General features: G+C 44.4%; 1 protein-coding gene across 1 annotated transcript in view; it reads right to left on the reverse strand.

The window, feature by feature from the left end:
• LOC134353861 (ras-related C3 botulinum toxin substrate 1-like) overlaps window positions 1–22434 on the reverse strand; it is a 97363-nt gene that overhangs the window by 25856 nt on the left and 49073 nt on the right. Inside the window, exons 2-5 of the mRNA XM_063062340.1 lie at window positions 14216–14287; window positions 9526–9643; window positions 5795–5857; window positions 2843–3002 (exon numbers count right to left, since the gene is read on the reverse strand). Coding sequence (XP_062918410.1) covers window positions 2843–3002; window positions 5795–5857; window positions 9526–9643; window positions 14216–14287 — 413 coding nt within the window. The remainder of the gene's footprint in view (window positions 1–2842; window positions 3003–5794; window positions 5858–9525; window positions 9644–14215; window positions 14288–22434) is intronic.

Genomic DNA, 22434 nt, shown 5'->3' on the forward strand with positions numbered 1-22434 from the left:
CTGGACCGAATGCTTTCCTTGGATTCACTCTCTTGAAGGCAGACTGCATGTCATCTTCAGATACTGAGACCAAATACATGGGAGTGTGTGATGGTTCCTCCTTGTTCTGGTGATCAAAGTGAGCATAGAAGGCATTGAGCTCATCTGGAAGTGAAACTTTGCTGTCCCCTATGTCACAGATTTAACTTTGTCGGAGGTTAAGATATTCAAAAACCCTGCCACAGCTGTCGAGCATCCCTTGTTGATTCCAGTCTAGTCCGGAATCCCCACTTCACCCGAGAGATGGCTTTCCGGAGATCATACCTGCACCTCTTGTAGCATTCTTCATCTCCAAACTTGAATGCCTCTGATCTGGCTCTCAGCAAATTCCGGATTTCCTGGCTCACCCAGGACTTCTGATTGGGGAAAACCCTGAATGATTTTGTGAGGACACACTCATCCACAGTTGTTTTAATAAAGTCTGTAATGACCCTGGCATAGTCATTCAGGTCCTCAGAGGAGTTCTTGAACACGGCCCAGTCCACTGACCCAAGGCGATCCTGTAACCATTCCTCAGCCTCTCACAACCACTTCTGAGTTGTCCTGATCTCTGGAGCCTTGCTCTATAGGCTCTGTCTGTATGCAGGAAGTAGGAGCCAAATGATACAACTTGTCAGAATGTGGTCTCAGGAAGGAATGATAGGCATTCCTTATTACAGTGTAGCAGTGGTCTACTGCTTGGGACCTCTGGTGCAATAGGTTACGCGCTGGTGACAATTGGGCAGAGTTTTCTTTAAATACGCCTGATTAAGGTCGTCACCGATAACTTGAAATGCATCGGGATGGGCTGTTTCTTGTCTGTACACAACATTGTGCAGCGTCATGAGTGCATGGTTATAATCAGCCGCTGGTGACATGAAACTGCGGTCGGGATCACGGACGAGAACTCCCGAGGCAAATAGAATGGTCTACGTCAGGTGTTCTAAGTCAGGGGAACAAGCAGCTCACCACAGCATATGTAGAGAAGAAATGATCAGGGAACCAAATAGCCAAGCAGAACTTGTTTTATCGTCCCCTCAGAACTAATACTCACATATAGGATGTGGGCATCAATGGAAGGGTGAAGTCATTGGTGACTCTGGGTTTCATAAAACCAGTGCTCACTACAGGAGTTCAATTACACATTCAGCCATCAAATGACAGGACGCTTCCTATGGCGGGAGGGTCAAAAATCAGAGAACACAGCCTCAGAATAGAGGGGTGTCCTTTCAGAACAGAGATTAGCAGGAATTTCTTTTGCCAGAGAATGGTGAATTGGAATTCTTTGTCACAGTCAGCCGTGGAGGCCAAGTCTTTCTGTATATTTAAGGCAGAGGTTGATAGATTCTTGACTAGTCAGGGCATGAAGGGATATGGAGGGAAGGCAGGAGACTGGGCTGAGAAGAAATATGGCCTAATTCTGCTCCTATATCTTACGGTGTTTTAGAAAACATTCACCATCTCATTGATAGAGGTGCACAAGATGATAAAAGGCATAGATCGAGTGGACAGTCAGCATGGACAGTCCAGGGTGAAGTTGGTTAATACAAAGGGGCATAACTTCACAGTGATTGGAGGTAAATAAAGCGAGATGTCAGCTGTAAGTTTTTTTTATACCCAGAGTGACGCACACTGACAGAGGTGGCAGTGGACATTGATATGTTAGAGACATTTAAGAGACTTAGACAGGCACATGGATGAAAGAAAAATGGAGGCTGATGCAGGAAGGAAGATCTTGATTGATTTTGGAGTGGGTTTAACCGTCAGTGTGACATTGTGATCCGATGGGCCTGTACTGCTCAAGGTTCACATCATCTTTATGACAGGCACTCAATGAGGAACTGGAGTGAAAAATGTTCATCTTGATTGAGCAATATACTAAAGTTTGGGACACAAGCAGACTTTACACAGAGTCAATGCAATCTTAAACAGTCAAGATTGGAAACACTCAGCAGGCCAGGCAGTGTTCACAATCGACCTGTATTGTAAATGAGTCTCTCTCTCCCCTCAGATGCTGCCTGACCTGCTGAGTGTTTCCAACATTTCCTGTTATCTCAGATTTCCAGCATCTACAATATTTTTTATTTTGATCATGAGTATAGAGTCATAGAACAATACAGCATGATTACCGGCCTATTCAGCCCAACCAGTCCATGATGACCACACAATTTCCTGCATTTATCCAATACCCCTCCAAGCCCCAGGCTTCCATGTATTTTATTTGATTGCTTGTTAAATCATACTATTGCACCTGTCTCAACCACTTCCTCAGTCTCCCCTCATGTCCCCTTTAAATCATTCCTCACTCATCCTAGTCCACCATATCAATGTGCCTCAATTTTATACATTTCTTTAGATGTTGTCCATCACTTTCCTACACACCAAGAAATATAAACCTAGTCTGCTCAACCTCTCTCTATAATTCAGGCCTCCTAGTTTGGGCAACATCTTCGTAAATCTTCTCTGCAAACTTTCCAATTTAAATTAATCTTGGAGCAAATTAAAAGATCAGCATAGCTTCATAGGCTGAAGGGCCTGACTGTCTTGTTCAAAATCATTGCCCAGTGATTAGAATTAGGGTCATTATGAAGTAACTTTAGACAACAGTAAGTCCACACCAACCATCAACCACTTCAATTCACCCCACTTACTACCATTCACCAACACACTGGGAACAATTTACAGAGGCCACTTACCCACCAACTCAAAGGCTTTATACATGTCAACCCCTGAACACACTGCGCCATCTTTACAAATACCCAAACACCCGCTCCCCTCAGTGTGGTGTGTGCAGCTGATGACTCAGAGAAGGGACAACTCATACCAATCTCCTTTGTCATGGCAAGCCCTTGTGGATAGGTGATGGGAGCCAACTTCTTCTCCTTCAACTTCTCGATGGTGTCCTTGTCGTCCCTCAGGTCCAGCTTGGTGCCCACGAGGATGATGGGAGTGCTGGGACAGTGATGCCTCACCTCAGGGTACCACTGCGAGAAGAAGGTTAGATGTGTCAGCTTACTCACGACTCACCTCCTGGTCCCCCCACCGGCAGCTCACGGTCATGTCCCGTAGGCATATTGGATCATCACTGCTCCAGTTGGAGCGGGTCCAGACAAGGTTCACAAGAATGATTCCAGGAATGAAAGGGTTAACTTATGCACTTTGATGCCTCTAGGCCTAGACTTGCTGGGGTTTAGAAGAATGAGAGAGGACCTTATTGAAACCTTTTGAATATTAGGTGGAGAGGATGTGAAGAGGGTCTTTCCTGTGTTGGGGGGAACCTACGACCAAATGGCACAGCCTCAGAATAGAAGGATGATGCTTTGGAACAGAAATGAGGATTCGTTTCATTACCACAGATGGCTGCAGAGGCCAAATCATTAGATATACTTAAAGAGGAGGCTGATTTGTTCTTGATTAGTAAGGGTGTCAAAGGTAGTGAGGGAGAAAGCAGCAGAAAAGGGTTTTGAGGATAATAAGTCAGCCATGATAGAATGATGGAGCAGACTCAATGGGCCAAATGGCCTAATTCTGCCCCTATGTCTTATGGTCCTATCATACCTGGGGCAATGGCAAGGACATAACAGATACAGGAAGGGGGCCATTCACCCCCTAGCTCCTATAATCTGCCATTTAACAAGATCAGGGTTAGCCATTTACTTCAGGCCACTGTACTGCATCAAGATCACATCCCCCAATTCCTTAAACATCCCAATATCTACTGAGCTGACTTATGACTATAATCTATGACCGAGCCTCTTGGAGATTTCCAAAGAGTAATGATCTTTCAAGAATCATTAGATTCTGGCATGTTTCTGACGGACTAGAAAATTTCAAATGTCACTTCACTCTTCAAGAACGGAGAGAGGCAGAAGAATTAAAATTATAATCCAGTTCGGCGGTACAGAAGATGATCAAGTCAATTGTTAAGGATGAGGTTTCCGAATACTTGTAGGAACCCGATAAAATAGGCCAAAGTTAGGGAAAATATTGCCTGACAAATCTGTTGGAATTCTTTAAGGAAATAACGAACAGGATAGACCAAGAAGAATCAGTGGATGTTGTGTACTTGGATTTTCAGAAGGCCTTTGACAAGGTGCCACACGAGGCTGCTTAGCAAAATAAAAGCCCATGGTCTTACAGGAAAGATACTAGCATGGATGGAGCATAACGAGAATATTTTCTGATTGGCTGCCAGTGACTAGTGGTGTTCTGCTGGTGTTGGTGTTGGGACCGCTTCTTTTTGCATTATATATCAATGATTCGGATGATGGAACTGATAGCTTTGTGGCTAAATTTGCAGATGATACAAAGGTAGGTGGAACAGGTAGTGTTGATGAAGTAGGGAGGCTACAGAAAGACTTAGACAGATTAGGAGAGTGAGCAAAGAAATGGCAAATGGAATAGTGTTGGGAAGTGTATGGTCATGTGCTTTGGTAGAAGGAATAAAAACGTAGTCTATTTTTAAAATGAGGTGCAGAGGACTTGGGAGTCCTTGTGTCAGTTTAACTTGCAGGTTGAGTCATTGGTGAGCAAGGCAAATGCAAGTTAGTATTCACTTTGGGAGGACTAGAATATAAAAGCAAGGATGTAATACTGAGGCTCTAAAAGGCACTGGTGATACCTCACTTGGAACATTATGAACAGTTTTGGGTCCCTTATTTAAGAAAGGTTGTGCTGACAATGGAGAAGATTCGAAGGATGTTCATGAAAATGATTCCAGGAATGAAAGGCTTATCAATGAGGAACATTTGATGCTCTGAGCCTGTAGTCACTAGATTCTAGAGGAATGAGGGGGGATATCATTGAAACCTATCAAACGTTGAAAAGCCTGGGTAGGGTGGATGTGGAGAGGATGTTTCCTATAGTGAGTGAGTCTCGGACCAAAGGGCACAACCTCAGAATAGGGGAATATCTATTTCAAACAGAGATGTGGAATTTCTTTAGCCAGAGAGTAGTGAATCCGTGGAATTCGTTGCTACTGGCGGGTGAGAAGGCCAAGTCATTGGGTAGATTTAAGGCAGAGGTTGATAGGTTGTTGATAAGTCAAGGATTGAAAGATTACAGGGAGAGGGCAGGAGAATGGGATTGAGGGAATTGGATCAGCCATGATCAAATAGCACAACAAACCCGATGGGCTGAATGGCCTAATTCTGCTCATATGTCTTATGGACTTCTGTCATCCATTGGATAACTAACTTTCTTCTTATCTCTACCCAAAATGACTGACCCTTTATCCTGAGACTGATTCCTGGTTCGAGACTCCTCAGCCAGGAAAACATTATTCCTGCATCTTCCTTGTCAAGACTTGTAAAACATTTTGTAGTTTCGGGATCAATGGTGTCAACCAGGCCTTTCAGCCTATGGCGTCCATGCCGACCATTCTACACTAGTCCCATTTTCTTCACTCCACATCCCATTCTCAGAGATCACTCAGACACTCTCCACTCTCCCTTTCTGAGCACCCTATCCCCATGAGACCACCACCATTGAATGCAGTGCATGCAGAGTTTAATTAGTATTAAAGTTTCCAAGTGCCCACACGTGCCTTGCATATAGAGCAGACCCAGTGTTGCCAGGAGCCACTGGCTCGATAAGTCAATGACAGCAAACTGAATGACCAAATTCTGAGTAGCTTGGGACTGTTTGGAGCGAGCAGTGGCACGTTGGCATCCAAGCTCCGGCTTTTAATACCAGGGTACTTGGCAGAATCAGCAATGTCTGGACATGACTCGGAGCACACTGGGTGTAGGCAGTGCTGACAAGAAATTACACTCACCTTAGCACGAACGTTTTCAAATGATGCGGGACTGACCAATGAAAAGCAGATCAAGAAAACGTCCTGGAAAGGAAGGACAATAAATGGTCACTTTGGTGGGTTAATGCAACCCAACACCTGCCTATAACCGTGACACCCTTGGAAGTGGACCTGGTAGGAACAGACTCCCTCTTCTTTTTGTCCCTTCTTAGCACTTGATAATTGTTTCCCCCTCTATCCCCTTTCACCTACTAAATAATTGCTCCTCACACACACAAGCATCAACAAGCGTCTCTGAGCCTTTTGTCTCTAAAGGAGAATCAAATAGGATAGGAAAATTCGTCCTGATGAAGGGTCTCAGCCTAAAATGTTGACGGTTTATTCCTCAGCATAGATACTGCCTGACCCACTGAGTTCTTCCAGCATTATGTGTGTGTTGCTCAGGGTATATAACGTCTTTGTCCATGGGAAACTGGGTTTCGCTTCACCCCTGCATCTTTTCCTGGTTACTGGGGTCCAGCCCACTTGGGCTCAACGGCACAGCAGGAAAAAGCAGCTTCCCACTGACCAATGAGAAGGTGATTAGATGCCAAATGAGACCATGGTGTGGAAGCCCAGCCCAACACACATGAGAATCATCTCTCAACAAAAGGGCAAAGCACACATGGTGGCCTTCAAGGTTGGACAGAGAGGAGTGCTCCATAAAACCAGAACAAGGAATCTCACAATCAACCTAGAGGCAAACAGGGGCTTTAACCTAAAAGTCTTCACTGACTGTCCAGTAACCATTTACATGAATCCCATTTTACTCTGCCCATATTCCCCTTAGTTACCCCCTCACCTGCCAGATTCTACCCCGTACCCGCACAAAAGGGGAAGTGTACAGCATCCAATTAACCCTAATAACCAGCACGTCTTTGGAATGTGGGAGGAAACAGGAGCAGCCATTGAAAGCCTACTAGGCCACAGAATACATGCAAGCTCCACCTAGACAGCACTGGAGATTAGGATTGACCCTGGATCACCGAAACAGTGAGGAAGTGGCTCAACTGGCCGTGCCACTTGTCCAGCATAACAAGTAGGGGCTTGCAGTGTAGCACAGCGGTGAGTGTAACGTTATTACAGTGCCAGCAGCCCAGGTTCAATACCCACTACTGCCTTTAAGGAATTCATACATTCTCCCTGTGGCTGCGTGGGTTTCCTCTGGGTGCTTTGGTTTCCTCCCATATTTCAAAGATGTTTGTGTTAGTGGGTTAAATGGTTACATGGGTGTAAATGGGCAGCACAGGCTTATTTGTACAGAAGGGTCTGTTACCATGTTGTATCTCAAATTAAAATTAAAAATTGAAAAAGAAATGATTACTACATTCATGGGATGCTGACATCACTGACAATGCCAGCATTAATTGCCCATCCCTCACTACTCCTGAGTTGAGAAGGCAGTTACAGCCAAGGTCACTCTTGGATCCGAGTCACTTTGAGAAGACTGGGTAAAGAAAGCAGATCTTTCCTGAAGGCTGCTTGTGAGCCACCAATTTTACATGAGTTACATGCCCAGGTTTCAGCAGATTTGGAACCTGAGTCACCCTAGACCATTGGGTTCCTCACTATGTTATCACTGTGTTAAATGCATACCCAGGCTGAGTTACACAAATGCAATCCCATCCTGACTGGTTACATCACAGTCTGGTATGGAAACACCAATGCCCAGGAATGGAAATGTCTACAGAAAATGGTGGATACAGCCCAGTCCATCACAGGCAAAGCCCTTACCGCTAACAAGCATATTTACAAGGAGCACTGCACAGAAAAACAGCATCGATCATCAAGGACCCCACCAACCCATTCTTCTCACGACTAACATGGGGTATGAGGTACAGGAGCCTTAGGTCCCACACCACCAGGTTCAGGAACAGTTATCAACTATAACCACTGGGCTCCTGAACCAGCATTGATAACTTCTCCTACCTCAACTCAGAACTTTCTTAGGTTTAGGAGGTTTGGATTGTCAGCAATCACTCTAAAACAAACTAGCCTGATTGGTGGCATCTGGTCTAATACAACAATTCAAATTCACAGAACTCAAGAAGCTGCAGTGAACTCAGCTTAATACATCAGAGCACATCCTCCCCACCATCGATAATATCTACAGGAGGTGTTACCTCAGGAAGGCAACTTTAAATGCCTCAGCGTTATTATTTCAGGCGACCTGTCTTGAGCCCAGCACAAGGCTTTGTGGCTTTGGGACAAGCCGATTCTACGCCGGTACCACTGACTGAAGCATTGCAGGAGAAAATGGAATATCAGGAATAGCGGAACACCTAAACCTCTGACAATCTTCTATAGATGTGTGGTTGAGAGAATATTGACTGGCTGCATCACAACCTGGTGGGGAAATTCCAATGCCCTTGACCAGAAAATCCTACAAAAAGTAGTGGATACTTTTTGTTCTCACTCCAGGTGAGACCACCACCAGGCTCAGGAACAGTTGTAACCCCTCAACCATCAGGCTCTTGAACCAAAGGGGATAACTTCACTCAACTTCACTTGCCCCATCACTGAATGTTTTCACAACCTTTGGACTCACTTTCAAGGACTCCTCATCTCATGTTCTCTATACTTACTGCTTATTTACTTATTATTCTTTCTTTCTTTTTGTATTTGCACAGCTTGCTATCTCTTGCACACTGGTCGAATGCTAAAGTTGGTCCAGTCTTTCATTGATTCTGTTCTGGTTATTTTTTTGTGGAATTACTGAGTATGTCTGCAAGGAGATGAATCTGGGGGTTGTATATGGTGATAGATATGGACTTTGATAATCAATTTACTTTGAACTTTGAATATCCATCCTCAAAGTTCTCCACCATCCAGGCCACACCATCTTCTCACAGCTACCATCAGGCAAGAGGTACGGAAGCCTGGAAGTCCCACACCATCAGGTACAGGAACAGTGACTTCCCTTCAACCACTCAGTTCTTGGACCAACCAACAAAATCCTTATCACTACCTCAGTACAGCAGCACTGTGACCTGTCCTGGGCCCAGCACAAAGGAAGACATGCCGGCGAATTTACTTTCTTAGAGGTTAAGGAGGTTCAGCTTGTTAATGAAACACTTATACAAACAGATGTACTGTTCAAGTGTCCTGACTGGTTGCATCATGCTCTGGTGTGACAATCCAAATGTGCAGGAACGCAAGAAGTTGCAGAGAGTGGAGAACTTAAATCCAGTACATCCCTCCCTGCCATCAGCAGTATCTACAGAAGGCAGCATCCATTATCCGAGACCCTCACCATCCAGGCCATGCCGTCTTCTCACAGCTCCCAGCAGGCAGCAAGTTCAGAAGCCTGAAGTCCTACACCACCAGGTTCAGGAACAGCTACTTCCCTTTGTTCTAAAACCAACTGGCACAACTCTAATCACGACTTCAACACGCAGCACTGAAACCACTTTGTCCTTACTGTGGAATTTGTTTTTGTTCCAATAGTTCTTTTCCCTCAGATAGTTTAGGTTATGTATTTCTTGTGAATATTGAGCCTGTAAGTTTTTCATTGCATTCTGTGTAGGACAATGACAGACAGCCGTGCAGTAACCGAAAAGTTTCCACACAGATAGACTTGGTTGGCACGTAGCTGGTATTTTCTTTTATATAATGTGCCACAGTTTTCAGGCCGTGTAAACATTTCCTGCTCAGAGCAATAGTTGTAAAAAGTTAGAGGGAAGGTTGCTTCAGAGTGACAAAGGGGTACGTACTGTCTGTGGGTAGGAGAGCGGACGAAGTCTGTCATAATCCTCTTGTCCGGCTGTATCCCAGAGTCCCAGGTTCACTGGCTTCCCGTCCACCATTACATTGGCAGAATAGTTATCAAACCTGAATGGGGGCAGAAGAGTATCAATGACACAAGTGCAAATAACGATTTACTTCATCAGTCACACGTACACCGAAACATACAGTGAAACATGCTACTTGAGTCAAATCAACCCAGCGAGGGTCGGCGGTGCAGCCTGCAGGTAGCTCAACACAACTCATTAACCCTGACGTATACATCTTTGGAATGTAGAAGGAAACCAGAGCATCCAGAGGAAACCCACCTGGTCAAGGAAGAATGTACAAACTCCTTACAAAAGTGGCAGATTTTGAAGTCAGGTCACTCATACTGTAAAAGTGTTTTGCTAACTGCTACACATCTGTGTCACTCTCGAAAATCTCCCTGGAAATGTATTATTCCTGCCACTTGTGCAGTGGATCACTGCATTACTTTACCAACTTTGGCATTACTTCATACACACAAGGAATCCTGCAGATGCTGGAAATCCGGAACAAAATGCTGGAGGAGCTCAACAGGTCAGGCAGCTTCCATGGTAATGAATACACAGTCGATGTTTCAGGTCGAGACCCTTCATCAGGACTGGAAAGGAAGGGGGAAGAAGCCAGAAGTAAGAAGGAGAGAGGAGGAGAAGGAGGACATGCTCGAAGGTGATAGGTGGAAAAGATAAAGGGCTGGAGAAGAAGATATCTGATAGGGGAGGAGAGTGGTCCATATGAGAAAGAGGAGGAAGGGCACCAGGTGGAGGTGATAGGCAGGTGAGGTGAAGAGGTGGGGCAGGGCAGAGTGAGGATTTGAAGAGGGGAGGGGGAAAATTACTGAAAATTGCTTTTACACATATTATTCCATTATTTATTTGCATTGGTTCTTTTAGGCAACCTCAAGGGGCCTTCCCAAGAGCAGTGAACCCTTCATTATCCCCCCACAACTGAACCTTCCCCCCCCTGCAACTTGCAGCTGACACTACAGCTCTACATACCAGCCGGAAATAACAAAAACCGGTGTGTCAGAGCCAAGAATTTCCCCCTTCTGCTGTCTGAGTCAAAACAAAACTAACAATCAGCAGCTAAAAGCCACCACTAGAGTCGCTGAGTGTGAAGAGAAACTCTCTAACCAAGCCTTCAAATGGTTATAGCTCCCAAAAGCTAAAAGGAAAAAATAAGACACGTACAGCAGTTAGGGTTTGTAAATCTGGCAGGAGCAAAGGATATTGAGAATGGTGAGGGTGCAGCGTCAGGGGAGGGGTATCAGACAGGTGGCAGAGAAGGAGAGCTGGGGTAGGTGCAGACACACCCAGCCCTAAGACACCAAGCAAGGTCATTTGATTCCAAACAATTAGTGTATTGATCATTACAGAATGTCTCTCTGGTGCTTCCCGCTCCCTCCCCTCTCTCTTCCTCTTTTCCCAACCACGACTCCCCTCATCTGTCCTCTTCCCATTCTCAGTCCACAATACATTCACGTCATAAGACTTGTTTTTTTTTCAGCAGCAGTACAGTACAATACATAAAATTACTATAGTACTGTGTAAAAGTCTTAGGCACTCTAGCTATATATATGTGCCTAAGACTTTTGCACAATGCTGTACAAGAAATCCAAAATAAGAACAGAAAATGCTGAGAGCAAACAGAAATGAGGTCAGGTAGCTTTTGTGCGGAGAGAAACTGTTAACATTTCTCTTTCCTTATTATGTCTCTTTCAATCGGTATTTCAGTTCCAATTCCTCCATTTGATTTACACTCGTTCCCTGCTAGTGCCTTTGTTTGCACAACCTTCCAGGACCATTCTGGCATTTAAGATGAGCAGGGGCAAGTTCAAAAGAGATGTTTAGTTATTTGATTATTATTTATTTTACTTAGAGATACAGCACGGAACCAGGCCCTTTCTCGAAGCGTGACCAATTAACCTACTAACCGCACACCTTTCAAATGTGGACGGAAACCAAAGTCACCCACCCAATCATGAGGAGAACGTACAAATTCCTCATCGACAGTGGCAGAAATTAACCCTGGTCACTGGTACAACGGTGTTATACTAACTGTGACGCAACCATGCGCGACCAGATATGTGGGGCAAGCGGCTTTCTTTTACGGAGAGTGGTGGGTGCCAGAGTGTGCTTCCAGGGGTGGGGTTGAAGCCATATATGACAGGGGTATCTAAGAAGCTCTTGCGTAGGCATATCTGACTATGCAGTGAATGGAGATATACAGACCATGTGCAGGCAGGAGATATGAGCGTAATTAGAACATTAGCTTAAAAAGAGGCACAACATGTTCTGCAGATGCTGGAAATCTTGAGTAATGCCTGAAAAATGCTAGAGGAACTCAGCAAGTCAGGGAACATCTATAGAGGGAAATAAACAGTCAATGTTTTAGGCTGAAACTTAGGGACTTAGCTCCTCCAGCATCTTGTATGTGTCGCTCAAGATTTCCAGCTTTTGTGGCTATGAAACAGCACAGCACAGAACTGATTCTACTAATTTCTTCTCCCTACACAACTGTACATACTCCTCAAAGTCATGTACCTATCGCAGAACCTCTAATAGCACTATCGCATTTACCTCGACCAACACCCACTACAGTGTAAAAAGAAAACTTGTCCTGCACATCTGCCACACATCTCCTTTTAAATTACCTCTCTCATCATAAATGGATGTCCTGTAGTATTTGATAATAAGACCCGGGGGGGGCGGGGAATAAAAAAAAAACACAGGATTCTGACTGAAGAAAGGCCTCAGCCTGATTTCCATAGATACTGCCCGGCCTGACCTGCTGAGTTCCTCCAGCATTTTGTGTGTGTTGCTCTGGATTTCCAGCACCTGCAAAGTCTCTGGTGATTCTGACTGTCTATCCTGTCTTTACATTGAACTACAGTACAGCACAGTATAGGCTCTTTGGATCATGATGTATAGGGTTGCCAACTTTCTCACTCCCAAATAAGGAACAAAAGTAGCAGTCAAATATGGGACACTTGTGTTTACCCCGAGAAAGACTACCATGACCATGAAGCCTTGCGCGGTAGCTGTGTGCACATGCGTGTACGTGTTGATTTTTTTCTACAAATCAGTTTTGTTTAATCTTCCCAATTCTGCTAAGTGATACTACACTGTACATACATTATTTCTACTTTATATAGGCTGTGTATTTATCATATCATTCCTGCTTTTACTATATGTTAGTGTTATTTAGGTTTTATGTGTTATTTGGTATCATTTAGTAGATTATTTTTTGGGTCTGAGAATGCTCAAAAATTTTTCCCATACAAATTAATGGTAATTGCTTCTTCGCTTTACGCCATTTCGGCTTACGAACAGTTTCATAGGAACACTCTACCTTAGCAGGGAAAATACGGGACAAGAGCAGTCCCGTATGGGACAAACTAATTTAGCCCAATATACGGGATGTCCCAGCAAATACAGGACAGTTGGCAACCCTAATGATGTGTGCCAAAATCACTCTAACCCCTTCCTCCCACACAGTCCTCCATTTTACCATCAACCATGTGACCATCTATAAGTCATTTAAACGTCCCCAATGTATCTGCCTCGAAAGCCAACCCCGGCAGTACATTCCAGACACCTATTTCTCCCTGTGTAAAATATCTAAAAAAAACCTACGTCTCAATCTTAGCATTTCTATCATGTGTCCCCTCTGCCTCTGGCACTCTAGAGGAAGCAACTCCAGTTTGTACGTTTACTTATCATATATGCCCTCAGATTCAGGCAGCATCCTGGTAAGCCTCTTCTGTACCCTCCCCATAGCCTCTATATCCTTCCCGTAAGGGGCAAATCAGAACTGAATGCGATACTCCGGACGTAGTCAAATGAATGACTCCAGGTACAGTCACAAGATGCACTGTATAGAAGCTTGTTGGAAATACAGAGGAGAACAGAGCCAAATCTGCCACACTTCACACGGTGACAAGTGGAAAGTCACAAATGTGTACTTCAGTGTGGCATTCACACCTACAAAGTCCTAGTCCTACAAGTACGAATTCCTCGTGTTTGCATCTTTAAGCAGGGAGTGGGAGCTCAAAGTACAGGGCAACCAGGCTTAACATCAGAGGTGAGTGACTTAAAAGGAACATCAGGGGCATCTTTTTCCACACAGAGTTCTGCGTATTTGGAACACAAGAGATTCTGCAGATGCTGGAACTCCAGACTAACACACACAATTTGCGTATTTGGAATGTGTTGCCAGAAACTGAGTTAAGCATGTTAGCAACACTCAAATGCCTGATGTTCAGGGACTGGAGAGGTTTAGAAGGCAATGGATCAGACATGGCAGATGGGACTAGCTCACTGGGCCAAAGGCCCTGCTTCCACACTGTATGATTCTGTGGTTCAAGATGAAGGTGGATCCCAGGTAGATGATTCTGCACCTGATCTGGAAAAATATATTCTATAGATGTCCCAGGGGTGAAGGAAAATTTGGCAAAGGCAGTCAATTTGTTGGTGGTGAGACATAAAATGGAGGTGACATATCGTGGGCCTTTAACAAACAGTCCTTGTAGGTAATGAACAGCTGCATAAACCAAATGATTACTATTCTGTGCTGCAGCATAGAGAGAGACACACATAGACACAGACACAGACACACAGACAAACGGATACTTACACAGTCGGGATATACTCTCCAGGAAAGGCGTTTGTAGTGTAGCTGATCAAGAGGCAGGTTTTACCCACAGCCCTGTGAATGAAAAGAGAAACAGCCATCAAAAATGTGACCATCACAGTCAGCACTCTTTTGCTCTGGCGGCCTTATCACCCACATTACAGCAGTGCCTGCCCATTCGGAAAGTGCACGGTGGTGGTGTGATCAGTGCAATGCTTTACAGCACCAGCAACCCAGGTTCAATTCCCACCGCTGTCTGTAAGGAGGTTGTATGTTCTCCCTGTGACCATTCGGGGCTCCTCCCACATTGCAAAGATGCGTGGCTTAGGGTTACTGAGTTGTGAACATGCTATGTTGGTGCTGGGAGCATGGCGACACACAGCAAGCGTCTCCAGCACATGAACTGTGTTGGCCGTTGACGCAAATGACGCAATTCACTGTATGTTTCAATGTACATGTATGCGACAAGTAAAGGTCATCTTTAAAAAAATATTCAGAACAGTACAGTCTGAGAACTCAGCAGGTCAGGCAGCATCTATGGAAATGAATAAACAGTCAAATGTTTCGAGCCAAGATCCGTCTTCAGGACTGAGAGTAAGGGTAGGATTAGTAAAACCAGATGGAGGAATCCAGGAATAGGAGAAGGTCATAAAGCTTCACAACTTTCCCACTATTCAGTAAGATCTTGCCATAGTTGTGGAAGCCTTGTTTACTATGCACAAGCAAAATGAATTGCAGAACAGGGTTCTGAAATTTACTTTGTGAATACATGCAAACTGTACTTGAAACTCACTCCTGAACAGCCCAGATCTTAATAAGGTCAGACTTTACTACTGCTCTCAATTCCTGATGAAGAGCCTCAGCCCAAACAGTCGGCTGTTTCACATATCCATAGGTGTTGTCTGTTTGCTGTGTTCTTCCAGCATTTTGTGTGTGTGTTGCTCTGGATTCCAGGCCTATTCCTGCCAGCCCCTCCTTCACCCCAGGGAAAGAATTTCTCTGCACATTCTAGCAATTGGTCTCTTCAATTTAAAATACCAAAGAAAACTTAAATAATAACTTTGCAAAAAGTTTCATTCCTGCACTTTTCTGACAAGAAACCGAATTTTAGCCCAAGGTTTTATTGATAGTATACAAGTATTTCTGCAACTTCCTTTAACATAACACAGCACTGTAAACAAAATGGAGTGTTTATCGCAAATCACAGGGAAGTGTTTGGACCAGTCAGTAATGCTTTATACCAGAGGGAAACTCACTACAGGAACTTCAGTTTCCAAAAAAACACGGGACGCAGTGAACCAGGTTAATGACTTCTTATGTCAGACTCCAGCAAGACAAGAGATCTCTAATTCCCGGTATTCACATCCTTCTAAACCAGGAAGTGCTGTCTGATCCATGACAGGACCTATAGCCACTGGTCCTCCCACACCCAATCCAGTCTGAGTGGTGCCCAGGGTTGGGGGAGGAAGAAGGAGAGAGTCAGAACCCAAAATTAGTGCATCGCGGTGTTGGGGAGGTGGGGTGTGTGCAGGAGAATGGACCATGGTTCTAAGGTTGGGGTAGGGGTGTGGAGATATTATTGTCCACAATTGTGGGCCATGGTGAAGGGTGGAAGCATCACAATAATTAAAGATAAGAGGCAAATAAAGACAGACTTGGTCACACTGTGTGGGGAGGGCAAAGTTAATTCAAGTGGAGAATTCCAAAGATTTGACACCCTCTGAATGAAAAAGTATCTCAGTAATGAACACCATTGCTTTCTTAGAAAGCAACCCTGCCACCCCGCCCCGAGGCAAGACATTACAACACCATCCCAAATGTAGACACAGGAGACACCAACTGAATTGTTTTGGGAAAAAGGAAGCAACATTTCCCTCCTGTTCCCTCCTGACATCTAAAATTTTGATAAACTTCGAAAGATGTGTGATGGAGAGTATATTGACTGGCTACATTACAGTCTGGTATGGAAACACCAATGCCTTTGAATGGAAAATCCTACCAAAAATTGTGAATACAGCCCAGTCCATCACAGGGAAAGCCCTCCCAACCATTGAGAATATCTGCATGAAAAGTTGTCGCAGAAGAACAGCATCCATCATCACCCCTACCACCGCCCAGGACATGCTCTCTTCTTGCTGCTGCCACCAGGACAAGGGTACTAGAGCCTCAGAATTGACAGCAGCAGGCTCAGAAACAGTGGCTATCTTTCAGTCATCAGGCTCTTGAACCAAAGGGGATAACTTCACTCAACTTTACTTGTCCCATCTTTGAAATGTTCCTACAACCTATGGACTGACTTTCAAGGACTCTCCATCTCATGTTCTTGATATTTATTTCTTGTTTATTATTATTAGTTCTTTTTGTATTTACACTTTTTGTTGTTTTCTGCACACTGATTGAACACTCAAATTCATTGATTCTGTTATGGTTATTATTCTATGGATTTATTGAGTACATCCAACAGAAAATTAATCTCAGGGTTGTATTTAGTGACATATGTACTTCTGATCATAAAATTTACTTTGAACTTTGAAATCTCCTAGGTAATGATTAAAATGCACAATCAGCAAAAACATTGTCATAACAATGACATTTATGGGAACTTTTTGTGTTTAAACCGACTGCCACACTTCCTAAAACCATAACAACTTAGAGAAGCATCACTTTGGCTGTAATGTATCTTGGGATGTTCTGAGGTTGTGAAGGCCGCTACAGAAATACAAATCTTTGCAGCTGAAGCTTGAGACTTTACGGTGGAGGTACAGACCCTCAGCTTGGTCCAACATGCAGCAAGGTGGCAAAGAAAACAGTGGAGGCCTCATTGTTGCTGGGTTGGATATGTTAGCCCTTCGAAGCATTGTGGATTATGATTCATTGAAAACTCTCCTACAGAGTTGAGTCATTCTGAAAGCTCTGTTGCCAATGTGCTCTGTACAACAAAATCCATCTCAAATCTTCAAACAAATAAGGCCATAAGACATGGGATCAGAATTAGGCCATTTGGCCCATAGAATCTGTTCCACCATTCCATCATGTCTCATTTATTGTTCCTCTCAACACCATTCTCCTGCCTTCTCCCTGTAACCTTTGACACCCTTATTCATTAAGAACCTAACAACCTCCACTTTAAATATACCCAATGACTTAGGCTCCAAAGCAGTCTTTGCAAATGAATTCCACAGATTCACTACCTTCTAGCTAAAGAAATTCCAGTTCAAAATTATATATGTTAGCTTAAGAAACAGCCAAATTCAGGGGCTGCAAAGATTTATTCTTCTCTGTATCAACAGTGTTCCATGGAGCGCAAATTCTCTCATCTTCTGCAATCTCTGGCCTCTTCTCCATCGCACACTCGCTTCAGCTCATCTTGGACATAGAACCCGAAACCCTTCCCTCCTCTCAAACCCCAACACTTTCACAAAGAGCTTCCTCTTCTGATTCAGTGAAAGGAGCTATACAAATACAGGTGGTTGCTAGCATTGGATCTCTGACCCAAAGATCTTCCCTCTTATAGGTACTCTGGTCCTCACTGAGGGGTCAGCATTGGAAAGGGTGAACAGCCTCTCAAGCTCCTGGGGGCCAAAGTATCTGAAACTCCATCCTGGACCCAACATATTGATGCAATTACAAAGACGGCACATCAGCGGCTATATTTTATTAGGAGTTTGAGGAGCCTTGGTATGCCATCGAAGACTCTGAGCTAATTTCTGCAATGTACCGTGGAGAGAATTCTAACAGGTTGCATCACTACCTCCATGGAGGGACCACTGCACAGGATTAAAAACCCTGACTGTAGACTCAGCCAGCTCCATCATGGGCACCAGCCTCCCCACCGTCGAGGACATCTTCAAAAGGAGTTGCCTGAAGAAGCAGCGTCCAACATGAAAGACCCTCGCCATCCTGTCCACGTGCTCTCATCAGGGAAGAGCTACAGGAGCTTGAAGATACACTCATTTTAGGAACCGCCTTGTCCTCTCTGCCAGAGTTCTGACTGGTCCTTCAGCCCATGAGCACCACCTCAGTACTTCTCTCTTTTTGTACTATTTAATCTTTATGTGTTCTTAGTGTAATTTATAATAATTTTACCTATTGCACTGTGATGCTGCTACAGAGCAAATTTCATGACATAAGCCAGTGATAAAACCTAATTCTGGTTCAGATGGAAACTGTACAAGATAGTTTGTTTGTGAAATAAATACCTTGATGAGCACCTTGTTGCCAGAAAGTTTTCGTTCCTGAAGGCAATAAATTTTCAGCCAGCAGGTAACTTGAAAGCTGAACAGTTTATGATGAGGGCCATGAGGCTGATAGAGGCCATTTGGCCCATTACACTGTGCCTGTGTACTACTGAGCAGTAATATTATAGAAGTGTATGAAATCATGGGGGGGGGGGGGCACACATAGGACATCCTTTTTCCAGAGCTGTGGTTTCCTGAACTAGAGGGCATAGGTTTAAAGCGAGAGGAGAAAATTTTATGAAGAAAGTTTCAGTGAGCTTGGACTTCTCTCTTTGAAGCAAAAGAGGATAAGGTGTGACTTGATAGAGTTAACAAGACGACAAGATCGTGTGGATAGCCAGAGATTTTTTCTGAAAGTGGAAATGGCTAACACAAGAGGGCATCATTTTAAAGCTGAGTGGGGGAAGTATAGGGGTGGGGAGGGGGATGACAGAAGTAAGTTTTCTTTTTCACAAACAGTGGTGGGTGCGTGGAATGTCCTGCCAGAGGTGGTAGCAGAGGCATAGAGTCTTTAGGGGCATTGAAGAAACTCTTTGATAGGCACATGGATGTAGGAGGGAAGGGTTAGATTGTTCCTAGAGCAGGTGAAAAGGTCAGCACAACATCATGGGCCAAGGTGCCTGTACTGTACTGTGTACTGCTGTACTGTCTAGTGCAGTTTTCCCCATTCATCCTGGGCAGAGGTAACCACCCCCTCATCATAAACTTCCCAACAGCAGAACCTGGCAAGGTCAAACAAGGATGAGGAAGCACAGAGGGGAAGTTTATGACACAATAGAACCCATCACATTGACTGACTGGAATATTGCATCTACTTTTGCAAGCTTTATTGTAGAAAGCTCTCATTCAGGTAGAGATGCTTTTTTTTTATAATCTCTTCCCTGATCATTACAAGACAAATACAGCCAACTTGTACTCCTTCCCCTTCCCCTCCCCACCTTCTTATTCTGGCTCCTGTCCCCTTCCTTTCCAGTTCTGATGAAGGGTCTCGGCCCAAAACACCAACAGTTTATTCTCCTCCATAGATGCTGCCTGACCTGCTGAATCCTCCAACATTTTTGCTTTGACTTAATATATCTAGTATCTGCATAATCTTTTGTGTTTGTAATGGAGTGTGACTGTAGGGTCAGGTGACCTGTCCCACCAAATATTTTTGTAGATTAACCAAACAGCAAGCACAGCCAACGAGGCCACAGGTGTACCCCTACATTGGTGAGACCCGACCCTGATTGGGAGCCCCACTTTGCTGAGGAACAGTATTCTGTCTGCTGCAAGAGGTAGGATCTCCTATTTCAGTCTGACTTCCATTCCCATTCTGACATGGCTTCCTCTACTGCCATGACTGAGGCCAAACTCAGGCTGGAGGAGCAACACCTCATTTCCTGTCTTGGTAGCCTCCAACTTGATTTCTCCAACTTTTGGTAATTTCTACATCCCCCCTCCCCCCCCACTTACTCCTTTCCCTTCCCCACCTCTTGCTCTGGGTTCTGCCCCTCTCTTTTCCAATCCTAATGAAGTGCCTCAGCCAGAAACATCAATTGTTTATTCCTCTCCAGAAAAGTTGGTGTGTGTTGCACCTGCAGACCTTTCTCACCAGTGACCAGAGCTACTGTTATTTCCCAACAGTCCTCCCATTATAATGAGGGAATATGTTGTGTATTTCATATCTCAGTAGTATTTGAGCAATATTGTCAATATGTTGTTGATAAAGCATTCTTTGTTTGTTTACCACTAATACCATTGCCAAAAGGGGTCTATAAAATAACAGGTTTTCTTTTGAGAAAAAAAATTCTGCAGACATTGTGTAAATGGCTTCCCTCTATTTAAACAAAGCACAGTATTCGTTCTGTTCTTCCTCTTTAGTATTTGTTGCTTCATGGAACGCTCAGTTTTGATGATTTTTTTTTGAACCAAGGCATGGTTTTAGGGCCTATGTTCACTGGAGTTTAGAAGAACGAGAGATGATCTTGTTTGAAAGCTAAATGATTCTGAAAGGTATTGACAAGATGGCTGCAGTGGACAAGGGGCGAGGTTTCAATACCATTGAGCAGCATACACACAGTGCTGGAGGAATTCAGCAAGTCAGTCAGCATCTATGGAGGGGGATAAACATTCAGCATTTTGGCTGAGACCCGTCATCAGGACTGGAAATGAATGGGGAGGTGGGGATGGGGAGAAGCCAAGCTGACAGGTATGAAGCCACTTGAGGAGGGATGTGGATAGTAGGGGGTGCTGACGCGAGAAGCTGGTAGGTGATAGATGGAACCAGTAAAAGGCTAAAGAAGGAATCTGATGGGAGAGGAGTGCATACTCCTTCCCCTCCCAACTTACTGAGTTCCACCAACATTTTGTGTGCTGCTCAAGATTTTCAGTTTCTGCAAAATCTCCTTATATTTATGATTCTATCCCATGCCTCCTTTGACATGAGCAGCGAGGTTCCACGATTGCTTGCAGTTCAGGCTTCAGGCTAAGATGGCCACAATAGGCCACTGTGCAACCGTCACCAGATTACCAGTAGGAAACATATTGAGACATCACTACTGAACAGCTAATTCTGCAAGACAAGATACTGAAACTATTTATTTAATCAGTCATTACACTATTAAATGTTTCAGAATGCCTCTAACATTCCTACAAAGCAGATACACCAGTCAGGATCACATGGATATGGAGAGAACAGCATGCTTAAAAAGGTTCCAATCAAGATGGCACTGAGTTGCGGTTTCTGACGATGTCGTATCTCAGACCTTTTAAGTTCATAGGGATGGTTTGGGGTACAAAGGGTGGAGTTAGGGGTGAGGTTAGGGTTTAGGGACAGGGATGGGGAAGTTTGAGGACAAGGACAGAGTCTAAGGCTCACTCTGAGCTTGGAAGTTAGTGATGTGGTAGGACGTTGGGTTAGGAGAAGTTTAAGGCTTCTTGGCCCCCACAAGTCAGTGAGTTGTCAGCGTGTTATGGGAACTGTGTTCCATGCAGGCAGGAGGCACGAGGGATGGTGATCCCCTGGGTATGCAAGTCAACAAGTCCAGAGCTTGCGGCCTGGTATTTGGGATCCTGTCAACAGCAGGTCCATAGTTCAAGGCCTGGTATTTGGGTGCTCAGAGTTCTCATTCATTGTCATCGGTTGATACCAAAGATCGAAGCCTGAAGGTCAAATGCAATGCCAGAATTCGAGGCCCGATGGCCAGAAACCCAAGTTTTCAACCCTCTGAGTCCACTGGGAAGTCTGCGAATGCACAAGTCCAAAGGAGGCCGAAGATGGTCTGATGTAGGATTAGAGGAATGTGTGAGTGGGAGGGATAGCTTGTTTCACGGTTGTCGCTATATGTTCTGTTCTGTTGCGTTCTATGTTGCTCTACTGACTCTTGGGTTGTGCTGTTTGTTAATGTGCATTTCACTGCATGTGCAATAAATCTGAATCTAAATACGAAGCTGCATCACATGAACCTGCACACCATGATGTCACCATTCAGGAATGCCCATCCTTGTGTCTTTCAACTGGTAAAGAATCAGATGCTTTGCACGTTTATTTTCTCGAGAGATGGATACACAGTTTATAGAAATCTATGCAGGCAAAGCATCATCAGCTTCAAACCCTGTACAGATTATAGAGGAGGACGTCTTTGCTGCCCTGAGGCAAACAGGGTGAATAAGTCCTCAGGGCCTATGGGAGGCAAGTGCAGAAATTGCCGGGGCCCTAACAGAGATACTTAAATCATCCTTAGCAACAGGTGAGGTACCAGAGGATTGGAGGATAGCCAATGTTGTTCCACTGTTTAAAGAATAGCTCTAAACCTAAAGCAGGAAATTATAGGCTGGTGAGCCTGACATCATTTGTGGGAAAGCTATTGGAAGGTATTCTAAGGGACCAGATATACAAGTATTTGGTTAGACATGGACTGATTAAGGATAGTCAGCATGGCTTCGTGCGTGGTAGGTGATGTCTAACCACTCTTCTAGAGTTGTTCAAAGGAAGTTACCAGG

Source organism: Mobula hypostoma, chromosome 11 (assembly GCF_963921235.1).
Source record: "Mobula hypostoma chromosome 11, sMobHyp1.1, whole genome shotgun sequence".
Lineage (NCBI taxonomy): Eukaryota > Metazoa > Chordata > Chondrichthyes > Myliobatiformes > Myliobatidae > Mobula > Mobula hypostoma.